Below are 25,877 nucleotides of genomic sequence, written 5' to 3'. Positions count from 1 at the left end.
GCCGCCCTCTCCGTCGGGGCTGTGGGGCCCAGAGACCAGAGTCCGTGCAGCCGCCCTCTCCGTCGGGGCTGTGGGGCCCAACGACCAGAGTCCGTGCGGCCGCCCTCTCCGTCGGGGCTGTGTGGCCCAGAGACCAGAGTCCGTGCAGCCGCCCTCTCCGTCGGGGCTGTGTGGCCCAACGACCAGAGTCCATGCGGCCGCCCTCTCCGTCGGGGCTGTGTGGCCCAACGACCAGAGACCGTGCGGCCGCCCTCTCCGTCGGGGTTGTGTGGCCCAACGACCAGAGTCCGTGCGGCCACCCTCTCCGTCGGGGCCGTGTGACCCAACGACCAGAGTCCGTGCGGCCGCCTTCTCCGTCGGGGCTGTGGGGCCCAAAGATCAGTGTCCGTGCGGCCGCCCTCTCCGTCTGGGCTGTGGGGCCCAGAGACCAGAGTCCGTGCGGCCGCCCTCTCCGTCGGGGCTGTGGGGCCCAACGACCAGAGTCCGTGCGGCCGCCCTCTCCGTCGGGGCTGTGGGGCCCAACGACCAGAGTCCGTGCGGCCACCCTCTCCGTCGGGGCCGTGTGACCCAACGACCAGAGTCCGTGCGGCCGCCCTCTCCGTCGGGGCCGTGTGACCCAACGACCAGAGTCCGTGCGGCCGCCTTCTCCGTCGGGGCTGTGGGGCCCAAAGATCAGTGTCCGTGCGGCCGCCCTCTCCGTCTGGGCTGTGGGGCCCAGAGACCAGAGTCCGTGCGGCCGCCCTCTCCGTCGGGGCTGTGGGGCCCAACGACCAGAGTCCGTGCGGCCACCCTCTCCGTCGGGGCCGTGTGACCCAACGACCAGAGTCCGTGCGGCCGCCCTCTCCGTCGGGGCTGTGGGGCCCAACGATCAGAGTCCGTGCGGCCGCCCTCTCCGACGGGGCTATGGGGCCCAGAGACCAGAGTCCGTGTGGCCGCCCTCTCCGTCGGGGCTGTGTGGCCCAACGACCAGAGTCCATGCGGCCGCCCTCTCCGTCGGGGCTGTGAGGCCCAACGACCAGAGACCGTGCGGCCGCCCTCTCCATCGGGGCTGTGTGGCCCAGAGACCAGAGTCCGTGCGGCCGCCCTCTCCGTCGGGGTTGTGTGGCCCAACGACCAGAGTCCGTGCGGCCACCCTCTCCGTCGGGGCCGTGTGACCCAACGACCAGAGTCCGTGCGGCCGCCCTCTCCGTCGGGGCTGTGGGGCCCAGAGACCAGAGTCCGTGCGGCCGCCCTCTCCGTCGGGGTTGTGTGGCCCAACGACCAGAGTCCGTGCGGCCGCCCTCTCCGTCGGGGCCGTGTGACCCAATGACCAGAGTCCGTGCGGCCGCCCTCTCCGTCGGGGCTGTGGGGCCCAACGATCAGAGTCCGTGCGGCCGCCCTCTCCGACGGGGCTATGGGGCCCAGAGACCAGAGTCCGTGCGGCCACCCTCTCCGGCGGGTCTGTGGGGCCCAGAGACCAGAGTCCGTGCGGCCGCCCTCTCCGGCGGGGCTGTGTGGCCCAGAGACCAGAGTCCGTGCGGCCACCCTCTCCGGCGGGTCTGTGGGGCCCAGAGACCAGAGTCCGTGCGGCCACCCTCTCCGTCGGGGCCGTGTGACCCAACGACCAGAGTCCGTACAGCCGCCTTCTCCGTCGGGGCCGTGTGACCCAACGACCAGAGTCCGTGCGGCCACCCTCTCCGGCGGGTCTGTGTTGCCCAGAGACCAGAGTCCGTGCGGCCACCCTCTCCGTCGGGGCTGTGGGGCCCAGAGACCAGAGTCCGTGCTGCTATCCTGTCTCTCACGCCTGTGTGGCCGATGGCTCCAGACAATATGGCTGCTCTCTCCCTCAGTGCTGTGTGGCCCAACGGGCAGAGTCAATATCGCTGCCCTTCAGTGCAGGGCTGTTTGGCTGAGAGTTCAGAGACAAGATGGCCGCCCCTACTCTTGGGGCTGTGCAGTCTAGTGGCACATTGGGGAGTTGGGCTGCCACCCAAGGATGGATGGTGGCCGGGGTAGGGGGACCCGGACCCTTGTTACTCTTCCCCGGGTCCTAGCCCAGGGCCTTGTCCATGGCCCATGTGTTCGGCCTTGAGTCAGTGGGGATCCAGCCAGAACATCTGACGTCACTCAGCATGGCGATGGCTAGTTCTCCCAGGTTACTTCCTACGAGATGTCTCTAGGCCATGGGCTGGGGGTCTCTGGGCTCCCGGCGTGGGAATCTCCCAGAGACTCCAAGCTCCCTTGCACGTCTGCAGGCACCCGGGGATGGGGTTGGGTCTCGGCACCTCGGGGCTCTGCAGTCAGGGGCTTCAGCTGCTTCTGGACTGGAGCCTACAATGTGCATCCTCCATTTTCGGCATCTGCCTAGACCGAGCTGAGCTGCTCCCTTTCACACTGGTGCTCCAGTTGTAGCATGTCCGGCAGGGCTGGGGAGGGGCTTGGCTTCCGCCGCCTAGACTGTGAGGTGATGTGTGACTGGTGCACCCCGGCACATCCTGCTCTGCCTCTTCTCTCTCCTCCTTCCCATGCAACAGCTGCTTTGGCGTCTCCCAAGAGATGTGATCAGTGGTGGGCTCGGTTGGCTCCTGTTAGCCTCTAGATATCTGTAAGAGGGAGAAAGGGCAGGAACACAATTCAGAAGAACAAAACCTTCAAGCAGGGTAGTTTTCCACAGCACAAAACCACTGCACTTTGCTAGTGCTCCTTTGTAACTTCCCTGAGAACTGGCATTGCGTAAAGAGAGCACCCAACCTCCCAGAACCTCCGCTACCCTGTGGGCTGGCAATGGATAAAGGGAGTCTGGGAGACTTTCTCCTCTCTCCGCCTGGCTCTGATGAGTGAAGGAATCACATGCGAGAAGCTCTGTGAATGTAGGCCTCTGTGCAGTGGGGTGAGATGTCAGACATGGAGCCCAAAGGTGGGGTTGTCCTGACTCTGCAGTAACTTCATTACAGTGAGAGAGATTTCAGAGCTCAGCTACAGGGTTCTGCCCTGTAACCGTGTGTGGGGCTGGGGCAGAAGTGGGGCAGTGATGCACTCATGAAAGGAGTAGGGCTAAGGGGGGCCCCGTGGTACAGCCACTAAAGCCCCTGTGTGCTGCGTTCCAGCCGGGCCGGCTCTGCCTGGCTGGGGTGGGGCGAGGCGGCTCCACGCGCTGCCGTTCCTCCCCGCCCCCGCAGCCGCAACGCCGCAATGAGCACCACGCCGGGAACCTCTGTCCTGGGAGATAGCTCAGTGGTTTGAGCATTGGCCTGATAAACCCAGGGTTGAGAGTTCAACCCCAGAGGGGGCCATTTGGGGATTTAGTTGGGGATCGGTCCTGTGTTGAGGAGGGGGTTGGACTAGATGACCTCCTGAGGTCCCTTCCAACCCTGCTAGTGACAGTCTATGAGCTGCTCTTGCCTGTAGGCTCCGCCCCCTACAGCTCCTGTTGGCTGCGAATCGTTAATCCCACCCTGGCCCTGCCCCTAGCTGCTCCTCACTCCGGCTCCAACCCTTGGCTCGACCTCCACTAGGCCCCACCACCCCGGCTCCAGCCACTGGGCCCAACCATCCATGCTCTGGTGTCCGACACCAGCGATATGTAGGAGTTGTTCACCTCACTGCTTTCCATGCGTATGGCCCTGACTTTGTCAGCTCTGGTTTTCATCTGCCATTGTGCTGCCCAGTCACATGGCTTTATTAGATCCCTTTCAACTTCTTCAAAATCTTCTCTACGCCTCACTGACCTACACAATTGTCTGTCATCTGCCAGTATCCACCTCGTTGTTCAGTCCCTGTTCCAAAGACGCTGTTGTACGTACCATAGCAGGACAAAGAGATCTTCTGTGTCGGTCCCGGTTCCCTAGTCGAATGCGGAACCCGAGACGAGATTTCCAAGCTTCTGCAGCCATTTGTAATATCTATTGAGGATGTGCCCTGTGGTCCTGTCATATGTAAAAGGCACTTCCTGGAAAGCTGAAACAAAGAGGAAACGGGTTGAAAGCCCCATGGTGCTGATGTGACTGGTGCCTAGGAAACCTCCCCTTCAGATGGCCATTGCCACATGCTATTAGCTACCCAAGAGTCTGCGGGCAAGAAACAGCAACTCTGCTACTCCCAAAATAGCCCTGGACAGAGAGGAGACCCCATTCCATGTGTAACTTCCCCCTCCCCCAGCATACGCACGTCCACACGCTAAAACACAGGCAGGTGGGAGCAACTCTGCTTGGGATGGAACAGAAAAGTGACAGCAGCAGAGGTGTTAAATGATCCAACGTTTACGCACAGATCTGCAGAGAGATTTAGACTCCTAATGTCTACTGAAATCCTGTGTGGCCCTGTGCCTTCATTCCTTAAGAGGTCACAGGGAAAGATGTTTCCAATGTGCACTCAGGGGAGTTCCTGTGAGTTGATAACCAAGTTCTGAGTGGTTGCCTGGCCTGAAATCTCTCCATTACAGGGAGGGCAAGTGATGAATCTTTCCCTACAGAGGGTAATTGTCATCCTCATCATCGTCCTTAATAATAACAACAGCCCTTTTCAATTCTGTCAGGCCTTCCTTTAGAGACGTTCTGACCTCTAGGAAGACAGTCTCCCCACAGAGCTCTAAGGCTACGTCTATTCTAGGAGCTAGGGATGGAATTCCCCTGCTCCCGTACACATATTGTGGCACCTCGATGAAAGCTCGCGTGACCATCCTTCTTCCTTAAACACTGTCCTTAGACAGAGAGGGACACATTCCAACCTGTGTTCAGGCCCTGTGCTGCACCCCTGTACTTCCCACAGAGGCACAAACACACAGAGGTATTTCCTTACCTTCATACAGGCGGGAGATGCCATCTTCAGTCACTGTTTCAGACAACAAGTCACAGTAATGGTGGATAGTATTTCCTAGACAGACAATGAATCTCATTACTTTTCAAATCCTTTGCTGAAAACTGCGAAAGATGCAGCCATTCTCCCAAGACAGCCCTTGGGAAATTAAATACATTCCTTACACCTGTTCCCAAAGCACATTAGATAAAGCATCAGAAGCCTAGAAGTCACTGAGAGACTGATTTCCAAAGGAGATTGAATTCACATCATGCTGGTTTCCCCTAGGCGCAGCCAAAGAGTTGTTGTGGGCAGGGGAAGTTGGTGCGGTCAATAGAGCTAAGTTGCTCCCTTCATCTTGGAAGACATGTTAATTTTTTCTCTCTCTCTATCACCCCCCCCCCCCCCACACACACACAGAGGGCCGGCTTTAGGCAGTGCGGGGCCCAATTCAAACAGTTTCGACGGGGCCCCGGCAAGGATGACAAAAAAACAACAACAACCACCACATATATAAAAAAACACGTGGGGCGTGTACTCACCGGGTGGCGCTCTGGGTCTTTGGCAGCACTTCGGCGGTGGGTCCTTCACTCGCTCCAGGTCTTCGGCGGCACTGAAGGACCCACTGCCGAAGTGCCGCCGAAGACCCAGAGCGCCGCTAGGTGAGTAAAAATTAAAAAGACGCCTCTAGCCAGGGAAGGGATCCTCACTGGGTGCAGGGCCCTCTTAGGCGCACCCCTCCCCCCCCCCCCACACACTTACTTTCAGGATTCTGGTGCTGTTGGCGGGAACAGAGCAGCAGTCTAGAAAAGGGCTTTGAAGGAAGCAGTTCAAGAAAGCTCGAGTGAAGTTGCTCTGCTTACCAATGAACAGGGCTGCAGAATGTCTGATTGTTGTCTGTGAGCTTTCCAGGTACTCTAAGGCCTGGAACAGGAATTTGGGGATATGGCTCTTGTTGTTCTGCATCTAGGAAGAAAGGAGGAAGAAACGCACAATATACAAATGACATGTTCTCCCCACAGCGACTAGTCCAGGGAAGCCAAAGCATAGAGCCAGGTCATGGCAACAGCCAGTATGAGCCCATGCGCCACAGCAGCACCTCTCTGGAGTTACTATTGTGTTCTCCAGAACCTCAGCTTTCATTTTCAAAGACAAACGTTTGCAGGTCTGACAGTTGAGGAGAAAATTTTCAAAAATGTGAAGGGATTGTAACTCCTGCAGAAATGAACCAACAGAGAGCCTGGAATAGAGTCCTGCCACCCGACGGAAGCAGATGGATACTCAAGGTGTGGGGTTAAAAAGGTCTCCCTCAAGTCCCCATTCACCACTCTCAAGGCAAAGGGAATTGACCTACCAAGCACTTCCAGGCACACTTCAGGAGCTGTGTGGAGCCATCCCAGGCCATGCTGCGGAACAGCGTCTTCAAATGAGCCCACCTGAGAAACACTGCGCAGCGGAAGAGCGTCAGTTTGCATCGCTGCAAGAGAAGGTGAGACCAAGAGGATTCTCACTGAGAGAGGGACAGTCTGGGGGACATGGAACCTTCCCCGTCCCTTGTTCTCCTGCTTTTCCTGCTAGTGGAGATTCCTGTCATTTGTTGTACACAGGAGTGTGCTCAGGAGAGGGAATTGGCTGGAGTGAGCCAGAGCCGTCCTGTCTTTGGATGGTTTGGAGTGGTTGACCAGGGCCCTGCGCTTTGGGGGGCCCCGCACTTCAGGGGGACGCAGGACGTGGGCCATGCAGGGGCCAGGAGCAGGACTCCCGGTCCCACTATGCTATGCCCCACCTCGCCAGCTCCCAGCATCGTTCGGGAAATGAGGGAGTGGGGGTTTGGGGGGAGGGGAGGAATAGGGATGGGGCAGAGGGCGGAGCAGGGGTGAGAAGAGGTGGGGTGGCACTTGGGGGAAGGGATGGAGTGGGGCTGGGGCTTAGGACAGAGTAGGGGGTGTTGTCCCAGGCCCTGCGCCCCTCTATGGACGGCCCTGGAAAGATTCATAAGAGATCTCCACAGCTCAGTCCTTAGGCGCAAAGAGACTGCATGAGAGCGTGAGTCAGCTTGGGGATCCCAAAGAGTCGGGCCAAAGGGGCCCCAGATCAGGCTTCCCTCCACATCCCAGCTGGCCCAACGAAAGAGGGCAACGTCCGGTGAATTCTGGGAAGCTGGGACCTGGAGAAGGTCTCTCAGGAGCTCCAGGGAAGAAGTCAGGGCAGCTGCACCCACTTTCCAGAAGGCTGGGGGCAGATATCAGCTCCCTGAACTGAAGGGGCACTTACAGATCTGTGCTTCCTTTTCTCTTGCTGCCTCTTGTTGTGAACCTTTGGATGCAGCAGCCCAAAGGCCTGAGGCCTGTCTTTGCAGGAGAGGGTCAGGGCTCTTTCCCAGAAGAAGGCTTTTCTTCCCAATTGTGCTGTGAGAATGGATGCGGCACTGGGCTCCAGCATGGAGTGAAGCAGGGAGGAGAAGACTCTGCTTGGGCAAGGGGCTCTGGCCATTAATGGAGTGGGGGCCCCAGGGGATTCTGGCTCTTTGCTCTTCAGGAAATAATGACCGTGGCACTTACCAGTGTCACACTCTCATCCCGGTCTTCAAGGTGCAGCAGGAGCGGGAGCAAGCAGTGGATCATTTCCTGCTGCACGATGGGTTTGTCTGGGTCCTTCACGCTGCTCACCACGTTGCCAAGCAGTAAAATGGCAGCGGAGCGCACACTGTCCCTCTCCTGGCAATGACACACAGGGAGTGGGGAAGCCCGGTTAAAGCCAGGCAGGATCAGAGCATAATGCGACAGAGTCATAATCTGCACGCTGCTCTGGATCCCCTGTGATAACTGACTTGGGTCGCGGGAGCTGTGAGGCCACCAGGCCAGCGCCATAGACATCTTGTGCAGAACAGGGCCTGAGACGCTGTGCAGGGCCGTGCAGCCCCATGGTGTCCTAGACGCAATGTTTGTCTGGAGAGCACAGAATCCTAGACCCCTAGAAGATGAGGGGAGAGGGAGGGAAGGCTGCTGGAGACCGGTCTGGGGAAGGGCAGGAGCAGCTGCTGGAGCCTTTCAGGGAGGTGCTGCTACAGAACACAGCAGTTCTTTTGCTCCTCGGTGCCCCTGAGAGCCAGGCCATTCCCGACCCACCTCTTTCCTGCTGGGAATCTCCACCTCTTTGGGGGCCGGTGTTCTCCAGACAGCTGGTCGTCTGCCCAGAGCCAGGCCCCTCTCCCCCAGGCCAGGCGGCAGCAGGGGCTGGGAGCACGGCACTGAGGCTGAGGTTTGCGGAGGTGGCTGAGCAGGAGATTCCCCGCCCATGGCAGGGGCATCCCTTGGCTGCTCCATGGCAGGGCTGAGGGGTGGGAGACAAGGGGATGGGGAGAGCGAGACAAGGGCACCAGAGACAGGCGGAGGGGGGGGAATGGGGTTCCCCTGTGTTTCCCAGCCTTACGTCATCAATGAAGGGGCGAAGGCTGACTGCAATGTCCTGGGAGATGGAGCCAAGCCCCTCCCCATTCAGGAGGTAGATGATGTGTCCAGCTTGATGCATGGCCCCCATGACACGCCCTCTATCCGTGTCACAGAACATGTCCATGATTGCTGGCAGCTGGGCCCGTAACGATTGCACCTGCAGCAATGGAGAAGGCAGCTCATTACTATCCTGGATGACAGCCTGGGGCATATGCTGGCCCATCCCACTCCCACCTATGAGACACCACGGCTGGCACAGCCGCCCAACGGGGCACAAAGTCATTCTCCTGTCACTCTCTGCCAGCTGCTCACTGTAACCTTTGTCTTTGCTCACCCGCCTCCCCCATTGCATCACATCTGCAATCAGGGGTCAGCTCACGGGAGCAGGGACCACGTCGTGCCTTGATTTGCTCAGTAAAGCACCTCCAACATTCGAGTGCTGTGCGTTAAACAACAAGGCTTGGGTGGGGATCTCGCTCTCATTGCTGAGCGATTCGATAGACATCGGCTTCCTCGGTCCCCCGGGCAATCCACGCCTCTCACCTTTTCTGGCTGGAGCACAATACTGCCAAGGCCTCGCAGACTGAGCTGACGTACAATGGGATTTTTATCTTGGGTCCATTCCATGAGCTGCGCCTGGAGCTCTGATTTTGTCATTATTGTCTCAATGGAAGGACTCTGGAGAAACTGGAAAGAGCCAAATCAACATCGGGTTGAGGAGCAGAGGTCTTCCTGTGGGGTCTGTTCCCTGGACACTCATCTTTACCAAAAGGCCACTTACTCCCATACAACGTCTCCGCTGTGTAGGGAGCCAGGTGCTGCTCTTTCAGTTGGTTCATTCCCAGAACTTAGACTAATGCACAAGTCACAAATAAACCCCCAGGGAAAGGGAAATCTCCAGGCCCCACTGAGTGCCATGGAGCGACCCCTGGGGCAGAAGAAAAGCAGAACCCCAGGAAAAGGTGAGGAGAGAAGCATGGCCTTGGGGCACCGGAGAAACATCTCCTCTTGTCACATGATCCCACCTAGGCACATCCAGCCAGGAGCGATCTCACCCTGTCTCTCCCTCCCTCTCTGTGCCGTGCCCCACCACCATCCATGTGCGGAGAGGAGCTAGCTGGCTGGAAGGCTGCTGAGCTGCTGACAATGTGCCCACAGCTTACTGGCCTCAGCTGCTTTCCAGAAAGCCCACTTGTGCCTGTCAAGTAAAGAATCTCACCTCAGTGCAGAAAGTCATGGCGATATTTCTCTGCTCCTCCTCCTTCTCCCTTTGAACAGTGGTGATGGCCTCTCTGAAAATGGCAGGGAGCTGAGGGTTCTCAAACTCGATCATGGCTCTGGAACATGGAGCAGAAAGTCCCTTGTGGTTATCAAGGGGGAGAGAGAGTTCCTCTCTAGTTGCTGGGCTGAGATGGCAGCCTGGAACAGAGGAACATTTCACACGGAAATCCCATTCCCAAGAGAGACCCACTGAAGAGGAACCTTTGGGCTCCTACCTTGCAATCAGGCCAACACCTTGCGAATAGTAATATCGTGAGGCTATCATGTCCCAACCCTGATGAAATTGGATGCTGGCAAATTCCTTCCAGTATCCGGGCATGGAAAAAAGAGTCTTCACAGCCTCCACCGACGTGCTAAAGACAAAAAATACCAGTGTCAGGTAAAGAGATCAGCCCCGAGCATGGCAAAGCTGCACACGCCCTGGCACACAGCATGGACAGCAGGAGCTAGCCTCCCCGAGGATAGATCCAGTGTGATATCATGGTGCTTCCCTGCCCAATGGGCCCTGTCGACACTGCAGTTTCATTGAGTTTGTAACCAGTTAGTGACACTGTAGCTTCTGAAGATGGTTGGTGTCATCACTCAATGCGGTTGAATACTTGATTCTTTACTGTGGCAGGTAACAGGACTCAAGCGGGCATGTGGGGCCAGATCCTTAGTTGGTGTAAGCGAGCCTGGGCTAACTATAGCACCCGAACAAATGATGGCCATGAACAGCCCACATGTGTTTAGCAGCAGAACAAATCTGTTCTTCCTTTTCCTTTCAGTCATTACCTTAGGGGGTTGAGGCAGCTGGATCCCTCCTTGGGGCTGGATGTCATGCTGGCCATGTAGGTCCCTGGCAAGTGCAGATCCATCACATACTGCACTTGCCTGACGCAGAGGATGAGCATCTGGGGATACATTTCCAGGATGGCTTCTCGGTATCCCCATAGGAAAAGGACCTCGTAAATGGTCCTCATTGCCTGGAGGGGGGAAAGACTTTCACTCCACTAGCCCAATCTGCCACCTGCCCCCATTGCCACTCGCTATTGTCCTTTTCTCGGGTCTCATTTCCTCCCCAGCCTATTACAAAAGAGGATTGGCTCCTGAGAGGGGAGGAGACATTTGGAGGGTCCTGAACCTTCCCCCATTCCTGGAACGGAAGCAGGATGGAGCCCTACGGAACGGTCAGAAGAGTCTGGATGACGTTATTCCCCATTATTTCGCTTAAAGGTGCAGACTCTGTGCTTTGGGTTTCCAGCCATGACTGGACGGGCTGAAACCATCCTGAGGAGATCTGTTCTCATAGCCCCAGTGTTTCTGGCCCAGTCAAAAGTACCGGACATCTCATGATCCCGTGCTGGGAAGATTTCTAGTCACAATTTAGAGAGCCAAAAACCTGGATACTTCCAAGAGACACCCGAACTGCACCTGCTCACTAAAGGGCCACCTAGAGCAGCAGCAAACAGAGCCAGGGTACCAGCAGATAAACCGCTTCAGATCGGTAACTTTTCCTGGGCGAAGCTTTATTTACACCTCTTTGGTTTGCTAGGAGGTGGCCAGGACACACCAAGGCCTGGTCTGCATTACAGAGTTATGTCAACGCAAGGCCCCCTCACCCAGCATCACCCTGACGATGGAATTTCCTTCCCATCGACAGAACTGCCCCTTGGTGCCAAAGTCATAACTCCACCTCCACAAGTGGCAGAGAGTCCAGGTGGATGCAGTTAGGTCGATACAGTGTCAGTGTAGACACAACGTCGCGTACGTCAACTGGCTTTCAGGAGCCTTCCCACAATGCCCCACCCTGATCGTACAATCGAGACGAGCGCTTCTGGTGAGGACGTGCACTGCCGACACAAGCAGCAAAGTGCAGACACACACAAGGGGTGGAATTGCTGTGGCGGCTGTATGCCGAGGTTACGCAGGTCGGCTTCATTGTGTAGTGGAGCCGTGGCCTGAAGCTAAGAAGGGGTGAAGCTCCCCCACACACACAGATGCACCATCCTCCCTGCGGTGGCGGGTTCTCAAAGTGACATCTCAAATCTCACTTACAGCCAGGGACACATTGCCACTCTTCTCCTCCCGGCGTCTCTGCTGGAGCTTGTCCAGCAGCTGCTGCAGCACCTCCCTGGGGAGCCGTGGTTCTTCCCCCAAGGCCTTCCACAGCTCAATGGCACATCTGCAGATTCAGAAAGAGAAGTCAGACCTTCCCTGCTTGGCCACCTCTTGCCCTCCCCAGGGAGAGGCTTGGAAAGCGGGCAGGAAAGGTGTCTCTGAGAGGAGACACCGATTGGTGCAGGGAAGCTGAGGCAGGGCATGTCCCGTCAGAGAAGATTGTATTTATTCCTTTCCCCTAATGGGTTATTGTTCCTGAAGCTAGCACCGCTGTTTCCAGGACAGTGACCATGATCTGACCACGAGTGACCACCACCGTGTGACCACCAGACTGTGCAACATTCTGCTCTGTTACGCTAGGGTCAGTCCCGAGGAACTTGCCTGACCTCACTGGAGTTACTCTGGCTATTTGGGGGTGTAACTGAGACCCAGCATTTGGCCAAGTGTCTCTTAGCAGCTGAATCCTACTGCAGTGTGGTGGACAGGGTCAGACACTGACTCAGAACATGCCCTGATAGGAGAGGATTCAGGAGCTTGGAAAGGGAGATTGTACTGCCCAGTGTGACAGAGCTGGAAGGAAACTAGTACTGAAATCCCCCTCCTCTCTTCTCTCCATTGTTGCTGATCTAACCGCTCCTGGTCACCCCAGGCATCTGCCGAGGAAGACTGCAGACAGATCCAAAAGGCTTCCAGTCATTTGACTTCCAAGTTTGGTGAGGAAGGTCGGACATGGTGGTCAAGCCCTGGGGACACTGAGAACAAGAGCAAATGGCCTGGATTTAAGGTCTTCAGGAAGCTTGACTGAAATTCTGTGCCAACGCTGCAGAGTTTCTATAGCTTCTGAGCACAGACCCTGGAAAGCACTGGGGCTGCTTCAAGGAATTCAAATCTGAAAGGTTTACAAATCAAACATTCAAATCAATATGAAAACCAACACTGTATTCCTCTGGTAACTGAACTGGGTAAGAAATTCAGTGTCTTTCATGCTGCTCTTCAATTCTCTCTCCCATGTGACACAGATTTGTCTATGGTCAGTGCAGAACTGCATTGCAGAGGATGCTGAGGAAAGATGGAGTTTTGACCTCTGGCGAGGGTCCAGCTGGGTTTCACGGCCCCTAGGCACATGCAGTGGTGAGCTCCAGCCGGTTCGCAGCGGTTCGCACGAACCAGTTGTTAAATTTAGAAGCCTTTTTAAAACCGGTTGTTCCAGGACAACCAGGTTCTAAAAAGTTTTTAAATTTAACAAAGCTCGGGCAGCTGTCCACCCGGCCCCGGCCCCAGCTCACCTCCCCCTCTCCCCTGAACGCTCTGCCCTCCTTCTCCTCCCCCTCCCCTGCTTCCCGCCAATCAGATGTTCATGCAGGAAGCCTGAAACAAGCAGCGGCAGGTAAGCCGGGTGGGGCGGACGGCACGTGTGGCCCAGTCCAGCTCCACTTTGAGCGGCTCCCCCTGGCCCCAGCCAAGCTCCTCAGCCTGGTCTGGTCCCGGCTGAGCGGCTCCGACACGACCCAGCTCGGGACCCATAGCACCGGCTCCGGTGCCGGCCCGGGGAGTCGGGCCCCACGGCTCCGGCCCCGCTGCCGGCCGAGCGGATCCAGCCCGACCCGGCCCAGAGAGTCGGGTCCTGCGGCTCCAGCCGAGCGGCTCGGCCCCGGCCCGGCCCGGGGAGTCGGGCCCCGCGGTTCCGGCCAAGTGGCTCGGCCCCGGCCCTGCCCGGGGAGTCGGGTCCCGCGGCTCCAGCCGAGCAGCTCCGGCTCCGGTGCCAGCCCGGGGAGTCGGGCCCCACGGGTCCGGCCCCGCTGCCGGGCGAGTGGCTCCGGCCCCGGTGCCAGCCCGGGGCGTCGGGTCCCGCGGTTCTGGCCGAGCGGCTCTGGCCCCGGTGCCGGCCCGGGGAGTCGGGCCCCGCTGCCGGCCGACCGGCTCCAGCCAGACCCGGCCTGGAGAGTCGGGCCCCGCGGTTCCAGCCGAGCGGCTCCAGCCCCGGTGCCGGCCCGGGGAGTCGGGCCCCGCGGTTCCGGCCGAGCGGCTCGGCCCCGGTGCCGGCCCGGGGAGTCGGGCCCCGCGGCGCCGGTTGTGGTCCTGGCGGAGTGGACCCGGTCCGGCTCCAGGCAGTGTGGTAAGGGGGCGGGGGGGGGGGTTGGATAAGGGTCAGGGCGGTCAGAGGGCAGGGAACAGGGTGAATGAATGGGGGCAAAGGTCCCGTGGAGCAGTCAGGAAAGAGCAGGGTTGGATGAGGTGGTGGGGGCACTCAGGGACAGAGAGAAGGGGTGGTTGGATGGGGTAGGGGTCCTGGGGGGCCATCGAGAATGAGAGGTGGGGTTGGGTGGGTGGCAAGGGGCAGTCAGGGGACAGGGAAGGGGGGGATGGGTCAGAGGTCCTGGGGGGGGTGTCAAGGAACATGAGGGGTTGGATGGGGCACGACCCCCCCCGGGGGGGGGGAGGAGGGAACTGGTTGTTAATAGTTTGGCAGCTCATCACTGGGCACATGGGGACTGTGTTATAAACACCTCAGCTGGATGGCTCTGCAAAGTGATCGGCAATAACCAGCAGGACTCAGAGTTCACAACGTATTGAGATGAAAAGAGGCACTCACCCCTCTCAGAGCTGTTATTGCCAGCTGTCTGCAGACTCAGGCAGGCTGCACTGCATTTACGCTATGGTCACGTGTGGATCATTTATTTATTTTGCAACAATTAGGTCTTGAACTTTCTGTCTTAAGAGATTTACCTCTGCTGTGCAGCTCCATAAGGATGAGTGTGTTTTTTCACCACTTCCTCAGCCATGGAATAACTAGGGATCTGACTGCAGGTAACAATCCTGCACTGGTCCCCAGGGGATGGACAGATGGACCTCATGGGCCTTTTCCATCTCTGCCTTCTCTCACACAATAGGGAGCAGCCAGACCTCATGAGCCAGGGATGTGGAGTGAGCCCCAAAGTCATTTATTGGCCCTGTACTGGATGGGAGAGGAGGTGGGGTGACCCATAGAAATCAGGACAGTGCTGGAATTCTCCAGAAAACTGGCACGTCTCCATCCTGGGGAATGCAGGAGGAGGGTTGGCTCCTCAGTGGCTGGGCCTGGGCATCTCCTCTTAGTGAGCATGGACAGCTCTCTGCAGAGCAGGAAACTCCCTCCAACTGTGTGAGCCCGAGGGACCCTTCCCGGACTGTGGCCTGTCAGTAGGAGCAGGAAGAGAAATAATGGCCTGAGGTGATAACAGAGCAGCTCCCTACCTGTCCGAGGACAGCGTGTGCGCCACACAGCTCAGAACCACGTCCTGGGGGTGGGGACGAGCCAGCAAGGCCGTGGCCCTCAGCGCTGCTTTTCTGGCTCTGGGATCACAGACGTTATCCAGCCAGGTTAAGATACGTCCCACGACGTCTCCAACCTGGAAGAATGCCAGAAAGTTGAGGGATGGATTTATCCATGAGTGGCAACCTCCCAGATAACCCCTCCTGGCAGCCCTGCAAGCCGCCTCTCACCTCGGTTGCCCATCTCGGCTCCTCCATAATGTCAAGAAAGAGGCTTTGACAAGTCCAGGAAGCCCAGCCTTCCTGAGGTCTGGTTTAGTATCTTAAAGCTCAGAAACACACACAAAAGCCTTCCCCCAAACCTTACCGTGGGCACAGCCCAAACTCCCCTGCTGTCCCAGGGCCTTCCCTGCCTTAGCAAACTGCTCTCAGCCCTGCTCTCAAGGGCTTCCCTGCAGGAGCCTTTCCTCCATCTCTGCAACTTCCTGCTGATCTCTCTAGCACAATCAGTTCCTCCAGGCCCGTGCTTCTCAACCCAGTTTCCATTGTGGGCCCCATATGTGTTGTGTGGGGCACGTCCAATACCACCTGTTTGGCCCTGAGGATGTCCCAGGTAGAGAAGCGCTGCTCCAGACCCAGCTGGTTCCACTGAGGTACCCCAGAGCCCATCCCAGAGATGGCAGGCAGGGCTAGTTGGACGGGGCTAGCCAGCTCCAGGCCCCAGCCCTAAGGAGAACCTCTACACTGCGGGATTTTAAAACCTGCCGTAACCAATCTCAAAGCCGGGTCTCTAACCTCGGGCTCAGGCTATGGCACTGGGAACAGCAGTGCAGACCTGGAGACTTGGGCTGGAGCCCAGGCTCTGGAGCCCCCTCCTCCCCAGGCTTCAGAGCTCCAGTTCCAGCCCAAGCCCAGAAGAGGCTGCGTTGCCGTTTGGCCCCACAGTGCCAGCCCTGGGAGCCCACGTCCATAGGGCCAGGCTTTCCGGCTCCTGCTGCAGAGTTTGCAGCACAAGGTGGACAGACCCGAAAGGGACAAGCCGCCCCCTAGGGCTCTTCCATGAGGAATTGGTCATTGCTCTTTCCTCTCTCGAACAAGGAGCAGGAGCTACAACCCGGGTGGCTGGATTCTGGTGCCCTGTTCTGCTAGCAGGAGTTAGAGCCCTGCACAAATCAATCTGCTGATTGGGGGCCATTTGTTAACTTCCCGCTGGGACCTGCTGGAAACAGGGAACTCGGCCAGAGACAGGGACGACCTGCAGGAAACCCCAGGAACAGGCAGGTTTGGGGAGGAAGCTCAGGCTGAGGATTCTGTTCGTTTATGAGTCTCCGAGTTTCCAGGAAAGCCAAAGCCCAGGAAGGGAATCAGTCTGCACTTGGGAGCCATGGGCAGGCGGTATCTGGGGAAGGGCAGGAATGTCACCTATTTCCAGGCCGAGCGATTGAAGGCAACGTTTAAAGGACTGTAGGGAACGTGAACCCTGATTCCTTTCTGGATAACCCCACCTGCGCAGGCTTGGGCAAATCAAGGAGCTCTCTGGGCTTCAGTTTCCCCAGGTGTCAAACGGGTTGAATTCCTACCCCCCAGGAGGGCGATGGAGCTTCATTAACAAGGGGAATAATGACTCTGAGAGCCTCCTACCCAGGGGATGTCGAAATGAAGTCTGCCAGATACCTCCCTAGGCCAGTCTAACTCACGGGGGAGGCACTCAGATCCTGTGGGGATGGGCAGCAGGATCAGAGCTTGGGAGAGACAGAGAGAAAAGTGCAAAGCCAAATTCCTCCTGATCCCTCAGCTGGAAAAACAAGGCCCCGCAGCATGTCTGAGGAAACCAGTGTGGAGGCCCATGGGCCGACTAGGTAAGTGCTGCGCTGCCAGGGCCGGGGCTATCACTCGCCTTCAGTGGGGCTGGGCTGTCCTCAGGGACGTGTCAGAGCTCCAGCGGGCAGAGAACACGTCAAACACCAGACGCCGCGGATCCCCGCGGCCAAGCGATGAAGGGAAAGGGGCTCAGCCAACCCTCACAGCACCATGCCCGTGTGTCCCAGGAACGGTTTCCTAGGAGAGGAAATTCTCCCCTCCCCCTCTCTGCGCAGCATCCCCCTGCCCCACGGCGGGAGTCTCTTACTCTCTCCATCTTGTCTCCATGTAGAGATACGATGGTCCTCAGCTCTTCCTCGGCGGCTTGAAATTGCTCCAGGGTGGGTGTCGTCAGACCCTTCACGGCTCTCATCAGCACAGCTTGGAGCTGGGCTGAGGGAAGCTGCTCCCCGGGGGTCTGCAATGAAGAGGGACAGAGCCTGTCGGGACTGAGTATTTCCATTGCTCAGCTGCCCTGGAACAGTCTGTCCCGGCGGGAGGCTGGCAGCGCCCAGTGAGCGTGGAGACTCCGGCTGAGCCCTTTTCTTGACAAACCTCAACAGGTGCCGAGGTTTCCTCGGTCTTTCATACGCTTCCCCCTCCCCAGGGGCGGCTCTAGGCACCAGCAAACCAAGCTGTTGCCTAGGGCGGCCAAATCTAGGGGGCGGCAGGCTGGGCCGGTGGACCTGCCGCAGTCATGCCTGCGGGAGGTCCACCGGAGCCGCGGACGAGCGGACCTGCCGCAGGCATGACTGCGGAGGGGGCGCTCGTCCCGCGGCTCGGCTGGACCTCCCGCAGGCATGACTGCGGCAGCTCAAGCGGAGCCGCCGGACCCGCGAACCGTCCGCAGCCGTGCCCGCGGGAGGTCCGCTCGTCCCGGGGCTCCGGTGGACCTGCCGCGGGAGCTCAACCGGAGCCGCGGGAAGAGGGGACCCGCCGCGGGACCGAGGAAGGGCGGCGCAGCACACCGCGCTGCTTGGGGCAGCCTATTTTCTAGAGCCGCCCCTGCCCCTCCCCCTCTGCCTGAGCAGAGATGGGAGCCTCTCAGCCGGTGCTGGGACCCCAAGGGCACCCCATTTCCTCCCTCTAGCCCCTCCCCCCAGGAAGCCCAGCTTTTGCTGAGAAAGCCTCATTGGCCTGCAAAGCCCAGTCAAGTTGCTTGTTGAGTGCAGCCGAGGGGTCACTGCAGAACCTGCCCCGTGTCCCATCCCACCCCGAGCGCCGGAGCAGATTGGCTCAGCAACTCTAGCAGCCCACAGTGTCTGCGAGGAAAGGACTGAGAACAGGGCCCAAACGGAAATGCCTCTTCCTTCCCCACCCTGCAGCGTGTGGTGCTGCCACAAAACAGGCAGGAGTCGCCGGCAGGACAGAAAGTAGCTTCGACTGAAGGAGCAAGTCTGCCTGGCTGAGGAGAATCCCAAACTGTGGGTCTCTGGGGCCAGCCCCCCATGGGTCAGAACTCACTGGGCACAATGTTACTGCAGGGGGGCTGGTTCCAGGGTCACCTAAACCCAGGGCCTGGGGTGCTGGAGGCCTTTGCCCTGGTGTCTCAGGCACCTCCTGAGTGTTACTGCAGCTGGCCTGCGCGGCTGGATTAGCCCCATCTGTCCTGGACGCCAGCAGCTGAGGATGCAGTAGAGCACACCAGAGCGACACACTCGCATAGATACTCCTGGCACAGGGGATCCAACCTGGGACCTCGGGAGCTTAGTGCAGGAGCCTCTCCCGCAGGAGCTAAAACCCAACCGGCTGTTAGCTAAGGCTCTAGAGCAGACTCCTTTGATCTCTGTCTCTAAGTGGTCCTGGTGCCCCTAGACGGGCCAGAACACCACCCCCAGCAGGTGTGTGGGTTACCCCTACAAGTGCAGGGAGGGGCCTGGTAGGATTTTCAGCAGTGCCTGTGTCCCATGGAGACTGCATCAGAATCAGGCACCTGAGTCAGGCACTTCTGCGAATCCCACCAAGCACCTCTGAACTTCCTGAGGTGCCTGAACCCCTTTGTCAACCTGGGCCTCGTTCAAGCAACCCAGAGAAACTCGTAAAGACTGGCTGGAGTCGATCACACTTGAAGAGTGTTTCCTTTCAGCTCCCTGAGCCAGGGGCAGGTAGGTCTCCTGTCAGAGATCCCAGCTCCGGGAGATATTAATACACACAGCAGGGGAGGCTTTCCAATAGCACAGTCACAAAGCGTCATTACCATGGTCATATGGGCGCTGCTTGGTAATGAGGGGGTGGGAGTGCGCTCTTCTTCCTGCTCTTCTGGGCTCCCTTTTTCCCACTTCCCCTGCGACTCCGACGCCTCCTTCTTCGTCCCTGGAGCAGAAAGAAACATTCGTAACATTTCCCTTTTCCATGTAGTATCCCTGGTTTACAGAGGATGGAAGTCGGGCCCAGAGCCCTGAAGCCACTTGCCCAGGGTCAGACTGAAGGTTGTTGGCAGCTAAGCAGAGAACTCCGATCTCATGGCTCTTCGCTGGGGGCTTTTACCACACGAGGCTTCCTCGGACCTGGGGGCCTTTTTCTTTTCCATGGTGTTTTCTACTTGTCCCCTCCCCTTGCACACCTTTCCTGTCAGTGATGGGCAACAGGCCTCATTTGCCTTTAACCCCCCAAGAAGTAATGGCTCAGCTCTGCTACGGTTCCCAGCTGGGACCTGCTGAGACCTCTGGAGCATTTTACTGATGAAACGGACCCGATCCAGGAGGAAAGAAATGATTTCCTACAACGTCCAGCCTCTCTGTTCTCCTTACAGCCGGAGCAATGTTAGTACTCCTCACCCCACAGTGCCAGACCCCCAGAGGGGGGTGACCTGACACACACAGCTCTCCCCACCTCAGCGATGGACCTTGGCCACCCTCGCCAAGAGGATCTGGCACTAAATGGATTCCAGAGTCTGAGGTACCCATCAGGGCCGGCTCCAGGCACCAGCCGAGCAAGCTGGTGCTTGGGGCGGCAGATTCCAAGGGGCGGCTTCCGCCCAATCCCATTTGGGGGGGGGGGGGCTTTGCTGCTTCCGCCGCCTCGGCAGGTTTTTTTCTTTTTGGTTTGCTGCTCCGGCGGCCCTGTAGGGGGCGGCAGCGCGGAGGAGGGGAGCTGCTGGGAGCGGTGCCAGGGCTGCAGCCAGCCCGGCACGGCAGCCCGCCCACCGGAGTGGCGTGGAGCCCTCCCAGCAGGCGGCGCGAGCACCCCGCCTAAGGAAGCCCTGGCCGCCCCCCTTGTCTCCACCCCCCGCGCTAGCTGGAGTGTGCACTCCGCTGCCCGGGGGCTGCAGGGCTCGGAGTCCCCCTGCACCCGCGCTCCCCTCGCCCCGCAGGGATTTTTTTTTCTTTTTGGTTTTTTATTTTTTCTTCCCTTCGGTGCTCCGGCCGGGTGGGCGGTTTGTTTCACGCCCCCCCTCCCCCCCCCCCGCTGCTCCGACTGGCTGGTAGGTTTCCTGCTGCCCCCTCCTTTGCTGCTATGGCCGGCAGGTTGGTTTCCCGCCCCCCCCACTTCGCTGCTCCGGCCGGCCGGTTTGTTTTGCGCCCCCCCCTTGTTGCTCCGACCGGACGGCAGGTTTCCCGACCCCCCCCCTTTGATGCTCCGGCCGGCTGGCTGGCAGGTTGGTTTCCCCCCTTTGCTGTTTCCGCTGGCTGGCAGGTTTGTCCCCCACACCCCATCGCCACTTCGGCCCCTGCACAATTTTTTTTTTTTTTTTTGCTTGGGTGGCAAAAAAGCCAGAGCCGGCCCTGGTACCCATCGCTGTCCCGTGAGAAGGCCCTGATGTGTAAGGCTTGTAGGGTGACTGGTGTGAGTATTCCTCACATGCTCCTCGCTAACCACGTGGATTGAATCCTCACCTGTAGGATCCAGTTCAACTTTCTCTGTATCCTCCTGCAGCTTCACCTCCTCTGACTCCACCTGGTTCTCAGCTGCTATCTTCTTCCGGGACAAGTGCCTCCACCTTCTTTGTGAGGAAATTGTTCTCTCCTCATCCCTGTCTGCCATCGAGGTGTCAGATTGGCTACAGACACAGAGTCTTTTCATGCCTGACAGGATGGACCATGAACATTTCCTTCTCTGGGGCTTCTCTGGCAAGGCCTGTTCTTGCTGGCTAAAGTCAGAGCATGCCCCCATTGCTACAGGTTGGACAAGCACTTTGTGCACATGGATCTCTCTGTGCTCCCTAGAGGCGAGTCTTTGGAAAAAGGAACGAAGCCTGGAATAGAAAGAAGGAGGAAATGGGTTTTTCTGTCATTCTCTAAAGGAAGGGAATTAGTTTGCCCAGGATTCACAGGTCCAGGAGACCGGTCTTTTGAAGCCATCTGCTCCTCTAATAGCCAGGACTGGTTCATACAACCGAGAACATAAGCAACCCAAGACTGCCCATCCTGGGTCCAACCAAAGGTCCATCTAGCCCAGTATCCTGTGTTCAGACAGTAGCCAGTGCCCCAGAGGGAATGAACAATACACCTACATTAGACAATCATTACATGAGACAAAAGGTTTCTATTCACAACGGGAAGGCAAGGAGTGCATTGGGGCAACTCCAGAGGAAATACTATTTATGGAGATATCAGTCTAAATTCTACACCAGTTTTGTTATCTTCCCTTTAGGTGATACCCTGGAAATTCACCCCCACTCGTCTGCTGCAAGAGAAAACAGTGGAAATCTGCCTCCAGAGAAGGTGAAAGGCTGGCGCAGGAGGGAGCTGAAAGATTCCGATGTTCAAATCAAAACGGAACGTTGAGACCTGACTGTTGCAACCCTGGCCCCCACCAGTCCCTAGGACGTGGGTGGCCGACCTGACCCTGAGAAGGAGCCAGAATTTACCAATGAACATTGCCAAAGAGCCACAGTAATATGTCAGCAGTCCCCCATCCGCTACCGCCCCAGCCCCCAGCATCTCCCTCCCACTGGCAGCCCCCCCCAATCAGCGCCTCCCCCTCCCTCCCCACTCCTCCCGCCCGCTGCAATCAGCTGTTTCGCAGTGAGCAGGAGGCTGTGGTGGGGAGGGGGGAGGATCGAGGGCATGGCAGGCTCGGGGGAAGGGGCAGGGGCCTTGGGGGAAGGGGTGGGGTGGTGGCAGGAGCTGGGGCAGAGCAGGGGGTTGAGCAGTGAGCACCCCACAGCATATTGGAAAGTTAGCATCTGTAGCTACAGCCTGGGAGTCAGCGCCTATGCAAGGAGCTGCATAGTAACCTCTGAAGAGCCACATGCGGCTCCGGAGCCACAGGTTGGCCACCCCTGGGCTAGGAGAAGGAGGCACCAACCTGTCACGTGCGATCTAAGGAGCAGGAAAAGAATCTGGGAATTACCTTCTGTAAAAACTCATCTTCTTTCGAACACCTGTGGAAATAGCTGATTCAAGAAGTTGTTGAGAGATGGCTAGTACGCGTCTATCAGCAGCTCCTTGGGTCACCAGCCGTTGTCAACCAAGCCAGTTGGCAGACTGAAGGCAGGGCAAGAATGCTGAAGCAGAACATTCTTTGCTGTTGGGATATGTGACATCACAATAAATTTAACCATAAACAGCCCTGGACACTCACCCAGAGAGACACACACACAGAAAAGTTTGTAACATTAACAACACTGATAGACTCACCAGAAATCTCTATGAATTTTGATTTTGGGAAGGAGGATTATAGACTCCAATTGCACGGGTGCTCTGGGCGTGAAGCACCCACAAGGAAAAATTAGTGGGTGCTTAGCACCCAGTGACAGCCAAGCTCTGCCCTGCCTGCAGTGCATCTCGCATGCAAGTGGCCCCAGTGAGCAACTCCTCCCGCTCCCTCCCAGCACTTCCTGCCCACCACAAAACAGCTCTTTCATGGAATTCAGGATGCTCCAGGAGGGTCGGGGCGGAGGGGGACATGGCATACTTGGAGGAGGAGATGGGGAAGAGGCGGGGTGGGGGTTGTGGGAAGGGGTGGGATAGAAGTGGGGCGAGGGTGGAACAGGGTTAGGAAGAGAGGGGGCAGGGGTTTAGAGGAAGGGGTTGATTTGGGGGTGTGGCGGGGCAGACCAGGGAAAAGGTGGGGCGGTGCTTTGGGGAAGAGGTGGAGGGGGGAGGGGCCTGGGGCGGAGCGGAGTTGAGCACCACTGGCCAGAGGGGAAGTTGGTGCCTACTGAGGGGATGGACAAAGGACTGATAGACGGGATCTCAGGAGGTCATCCAGTCCAACCCCCTGCTCATGGCAGGACCAAAAATCATCCCAGCCAGGGCTTTGTCAAGCTGGGCCTTAAAAACCTCTAAGGATGGAGATTCCACCACCTCCCTAGGTAACCCATTCCAGTGCTTCACACCCTCCTAGTGAAATAGTGTTTCCTAATATCCAACCTAGACCTCCCCTACTGCAGCTTGAGACCATTGCTCCTTGTTCTGTCATCTGCCACCACTGAGAACAGCCTAGCTCCATTCTCTTTGGACGCCTCCCTCAGGTAGTTGAAGGCTGCTATCAAATCCCGCCTCACACTTCTCTTCTGTAAACTAAATAAGCCCAGTTCCCTCAGCCTCTCCTCATACATCATCTGCCCCAGCCCCCTGATCATTTTCCTTGACCTCTGCTGGACTGTCTCCAATTTTTCCACATCGTTTCTGTACGGGGGGGGGGGCCCAAAACAGACACAATACTCCAGATTTGGCCTCATCAGTGTTGAATAGAGGGGAAAAATCACCTCCCTCGATCTGCTGGCAATGCTCCTGCTAATGCAGCCCAATATGCCGTTAGCCTTCTTGGCAACAAGGGCACACTGAGAAGCTTGATAAGCGTTAGCATCCACTGTAATCCTCACGACACTTTCCACAGAACTGCCGCTTAGCCGGTTGGTCCCCAGCCTGTAGCGGTGCCTGGGATTCTTCCGTCCTAAGTGCAGGACTCTGCACTTGTCCTTCTTGAACCTCATTAGATTTTTTTTTGGCGCCAATCCTGTAATTTGTGTAGGTCACTCTGGACTTTATCCCTAGCCTCCAGAGTATCTACCCCTCCCCCCAGCTTAGTGTCATCTGCGAACTTGCTGAGGGTGCAGTCCACACCATCCTCCAGATCGTTAATGAAGATGTTGAATAAATCGGCCCCAGGACTGACCCAGCGGGGGAGGGGGTGGAGGAGAGGCGGCACACAGTGAGCAGCGGGGACCCCAGAGAGGGGGTGCAGCGGAGGAGAGGGGGAACACGGCCAGGCAGTGGTGGGCAGATGGGGCTGGGAGGAAGTGGGGAAGCAGATACAGGAAGAGATGGAGCACAGGCTGGGCACCAGGACCCAGGCATCCGGGGCCTGGTTGGCAGCGGCTGTGCCAGGGGAGGCCTTAGCCTCCCCGCCTATTATACCCACCGCCTGTGCTTCCACTGAGGGGTCTCTGGAGTCTCAATGTTCCCCGGAGCTCGCCTTCCCTGACAGGCCTGAGCAACCAGAGCTTGTCACTAGACCACTCCCAGCCTCCCCGCGGGGAGCGTATGGACCCAAACAGGCTGGAGACAAGTTGGCACAGAAATCACTGGGGACTCGGGGAGCATCTTCAGCTGTGGAGGGTGACACACCCACAGGAGCTGAATTTCTGACTCGGGGCTGAGCAGTGCAGGGTGGATGCGCAGCACAGCTGTGAGGCTGTTTGCTGCGATCGATGCACCAGGGTCGATTTAGTGGGGGTCTAGTGGGATGGACACAGCCTGAGGCCTGAGTCTCCACTGCCGTCTGGATGCTCAAACCCCGGCCTGGCAACACAAGTCACCAAGCCCAGGCCACACAGAGACAGGCTCAGTGTGCAGTGTGGACACCCCCTCAGACAAGCCCAGGAGTGTCACATGAGGAAATCAGTCCTTTCGTTGGACTTGCTGGTAGAAGAGCCCAGTGATGGTGGAGGCTCCCCGAGCGTCAGTGACAAAACGCAGCGCTCCAGCAACTGAGCTCTAGGGCTCGCTGCTGAAAGAAAAGCATCACGAGTGACAAAAGGCAAAGGGAGGTGCTGGTCTTTGGCCAAGGGCAGGGAGCTCCACCCTCCAACACAGACCATTTCCCTCGTTGTCTGTCTGTGCTGGGGCAGGAGCAAATAACACGGCCTCCTGCTTTTGCTATTGCAGAGAGTCGGTTATGATGGTCTCCTCAAACACAGGGTGCGAAACAGGCCTCAGAGCTGACTGGGTGTAAAAGAAGAACTTATGCAGCTAGACTGAGCCAGCTGGGAATTCAGATGTGCCCCTTTCCTGGAGGGATGGACTGACCTGTGTGGGGCTGAAACCGGAGCTACCAATGTTTAACTTGCACTCGTTCAGCATCTTTCCTCCGAGTGCCGTCACTGTAGGTTAAATACTCCAGCCCCGGGCTCCCCGCCAGCTCTGGGCCTGACAAGCTTTCCTTGTGATTGAATTCTGTACAGCAGGGGTGCAGGGAACCAGCAGGTGCATCTGATTCCTTGGTGAGGTTTTGCGTGCAAGGTGTGTGTGTGAGTCTTTGTGTGTCGGAAGCAATGAGTGTGGCACTCGCACCGAACCGACAGAGGGCGAGGGTCATCGGAGAGAGACAGTGGAAGAATAAAGGGGCAACGATGGGCATAACGATGATGATTGTGTTGTGTTTCATTCCTTAGATCTGGTGCTACTGCCCGTCCCTTTAGCCTTGTAGTTTACCAAGAATGAAACAAAATATCTGTTCACATACAAGGGAGTGTCTGTGTCCATTCCTGCTAGTTGCACAGGGGTTTGATGTTGCTGCTTTCAATCCTCCGGCTCTGCCAGGATAAGGAACAATTGAAGCCATCACTGAACTGAAGGAGGGAGATGATTTTCTGACAGGGAGGGACGGCTCCTCTTAAAGGTGTTTGGCAGGCAGCCTCCTTCCCAGGTCTGTCCCGACAACACCCAGTTGAAAAGGGCCCCTCCCCAGCCCTCCTCAGCCCGGTGAAACGAGCGAGTGAGTGAGCGGGGGGAGAGCGAGCGACGGAGGGAGATGGAGTGAGCGAGCCAGGACCTCGGCGAAGGGGCGGGATGAGGGTGTTCGGTTTTGTTGGGTCAGAAAGTTGGCAACCCCAGATCCAGGGGGAACAAGTCAAACACCCAACGAGTCTGGCCAGGGCAGGACCTCAGCTTTGAGGGGAGGGGTGGGTTGTGGCAGTGACATCACAAAGGCCTTTTGCAGGAACTCGGCCTATTGGGCAAAGGTGGTGGGGAGGGGGTGACCTCACAG

At 57.8% G+C, this 25,877-nt stretch overlaps 2 protein-coding genes across 3 annotated transcripts; both read right to left on the bottom strand.

Annotated features, from left to right (window-relative positions):
* Positions 1-1,929: 1,929 nt before the first annotated feature.
* On the bottom strand, positions 1,930-11,948 carry LOC123378316 (maestro heat-like repeat family member 5). Its single transcript, XM_045031910.1, has 13 exons — positions 11,923-11,948; positions 11,544-11,670; positions 10,281-10,471; positions 9,722-9,859; positions 9,445-9,562; positions 8,769-8,912; positions 8,206-8,382; positions 7,335-7,490; positions 6,128-6,250; positions 5,637-5,739; positions 4,777-4,851; positions 3,783-3,936; positions 1,930-2,582 (listed from the first exon to the last, which is right to left on the bottom strand). Exons 1-12 carry the CDS (start codon positions 11,946-11,948, stop codon positions 3,824-3,826), a joined length of 1,491 nt encoding a protein of 496 aa, XP_044887845.1. The 3' UTR covers positions 1,930-2,582; positions 3,783-3,823.
* Positions 11,549-22,169, bottom strand: LOC123378595. Of its 2 annotated transcripts, none has more exons than XM_045032618.1 (6): positions 22,014-22,169; positions 20,555-20,913; positions 18,916-19,031; positions 16,987-17,136; positions 14,841-14,995; positions 11,549-12,495 (listed from the first exon to the last, which is right to left on the bottom strand). In XM_045032618.1, exons 1-6 carry the CDS (start codon positions 22,028-22,030, stop codon positions 12,438-12,440), a joined length of 855 nt encoding a protein of 284 aa, XP_044888553.1. In that variant the 5' UTR covers positions 22,031-22,169; the 3' UTR covers positions 11,549-12,437. The 2 variants fall into 2 exon arrangements, with proteins under 2 accessions (XP_044888553.1, XP_044888552.1); XM_045032617.1 differs by lacking the exon at positions 11,549-12,495 and adding an exon at positions 13,996-14,562.
* Between the last annotated feature and the right edge of the window lie 3,708 nt (positions 22,170-25,877).

This window comes from Mauremys mutica, chromosome 10, assembly GCF_020497125.1.
Source record: "Mauremys mutica isolate MM-2020 ecotype Southern chromosome 10, ASM2049712v1, whole genome shotgun sequence".
Classification (NCBI taxonomy): Eukaryota; Metazoa; Chordata; order Testudines; family Geoemydidae; genus Mauremys; species Mauremys mutica.
The sequence above is the reverse complement of the archived record's forward strand: the minus strand, read 5'-3'. Positions and strand labels throughout refer to the sequence as shown.

What these genes read in the sequence shown, in the direction of transcription:
- LOC123378595 (XM_045032617.1), bottom strand. An exon ending in AGTTGAACTGGATCCTACAG is followed by an intron (nt 19,032 to 20,554) that starts GTGAGGATTCAA and finishes TTTCTGCTCCAG; the next exon opens with GGACGAAGAAGGAGGCGTCG. An exon ending in ATGGAGACAAGATGGAGAGA is followed by an intron (nt 14,996 to 16,986) that starts GTAAGAGACTCC and finishes GCATTCTTCCAG; the next exon opens with GTTGGAGACGTCGTGGGACG.
- LOC123378316 (XM_045031910.1), bottom strand. Translation starts at nt 11,948, where the DNA reads ATGTTGCACAGTCTGGTGGTCACACG. An exon ending in CCATGACTTTCTGCACTGAG is followed by an intron (nt 8,913 to 9,444) that starts GTGAGATTCTTT and finishes GGCTCTTTCCAG; the next exon opens with TTTCTCCAGAGTCCTTCCAT. An exon ending in TTCTGCAGCCCTGTTCATTG is followed by an intron (nt 4,852 to 5,636) that starts GTAAGCAGAGCA and finishes TTGTCTGTCTAG; the next exon opens with GAAATACTATCCACCATTAC.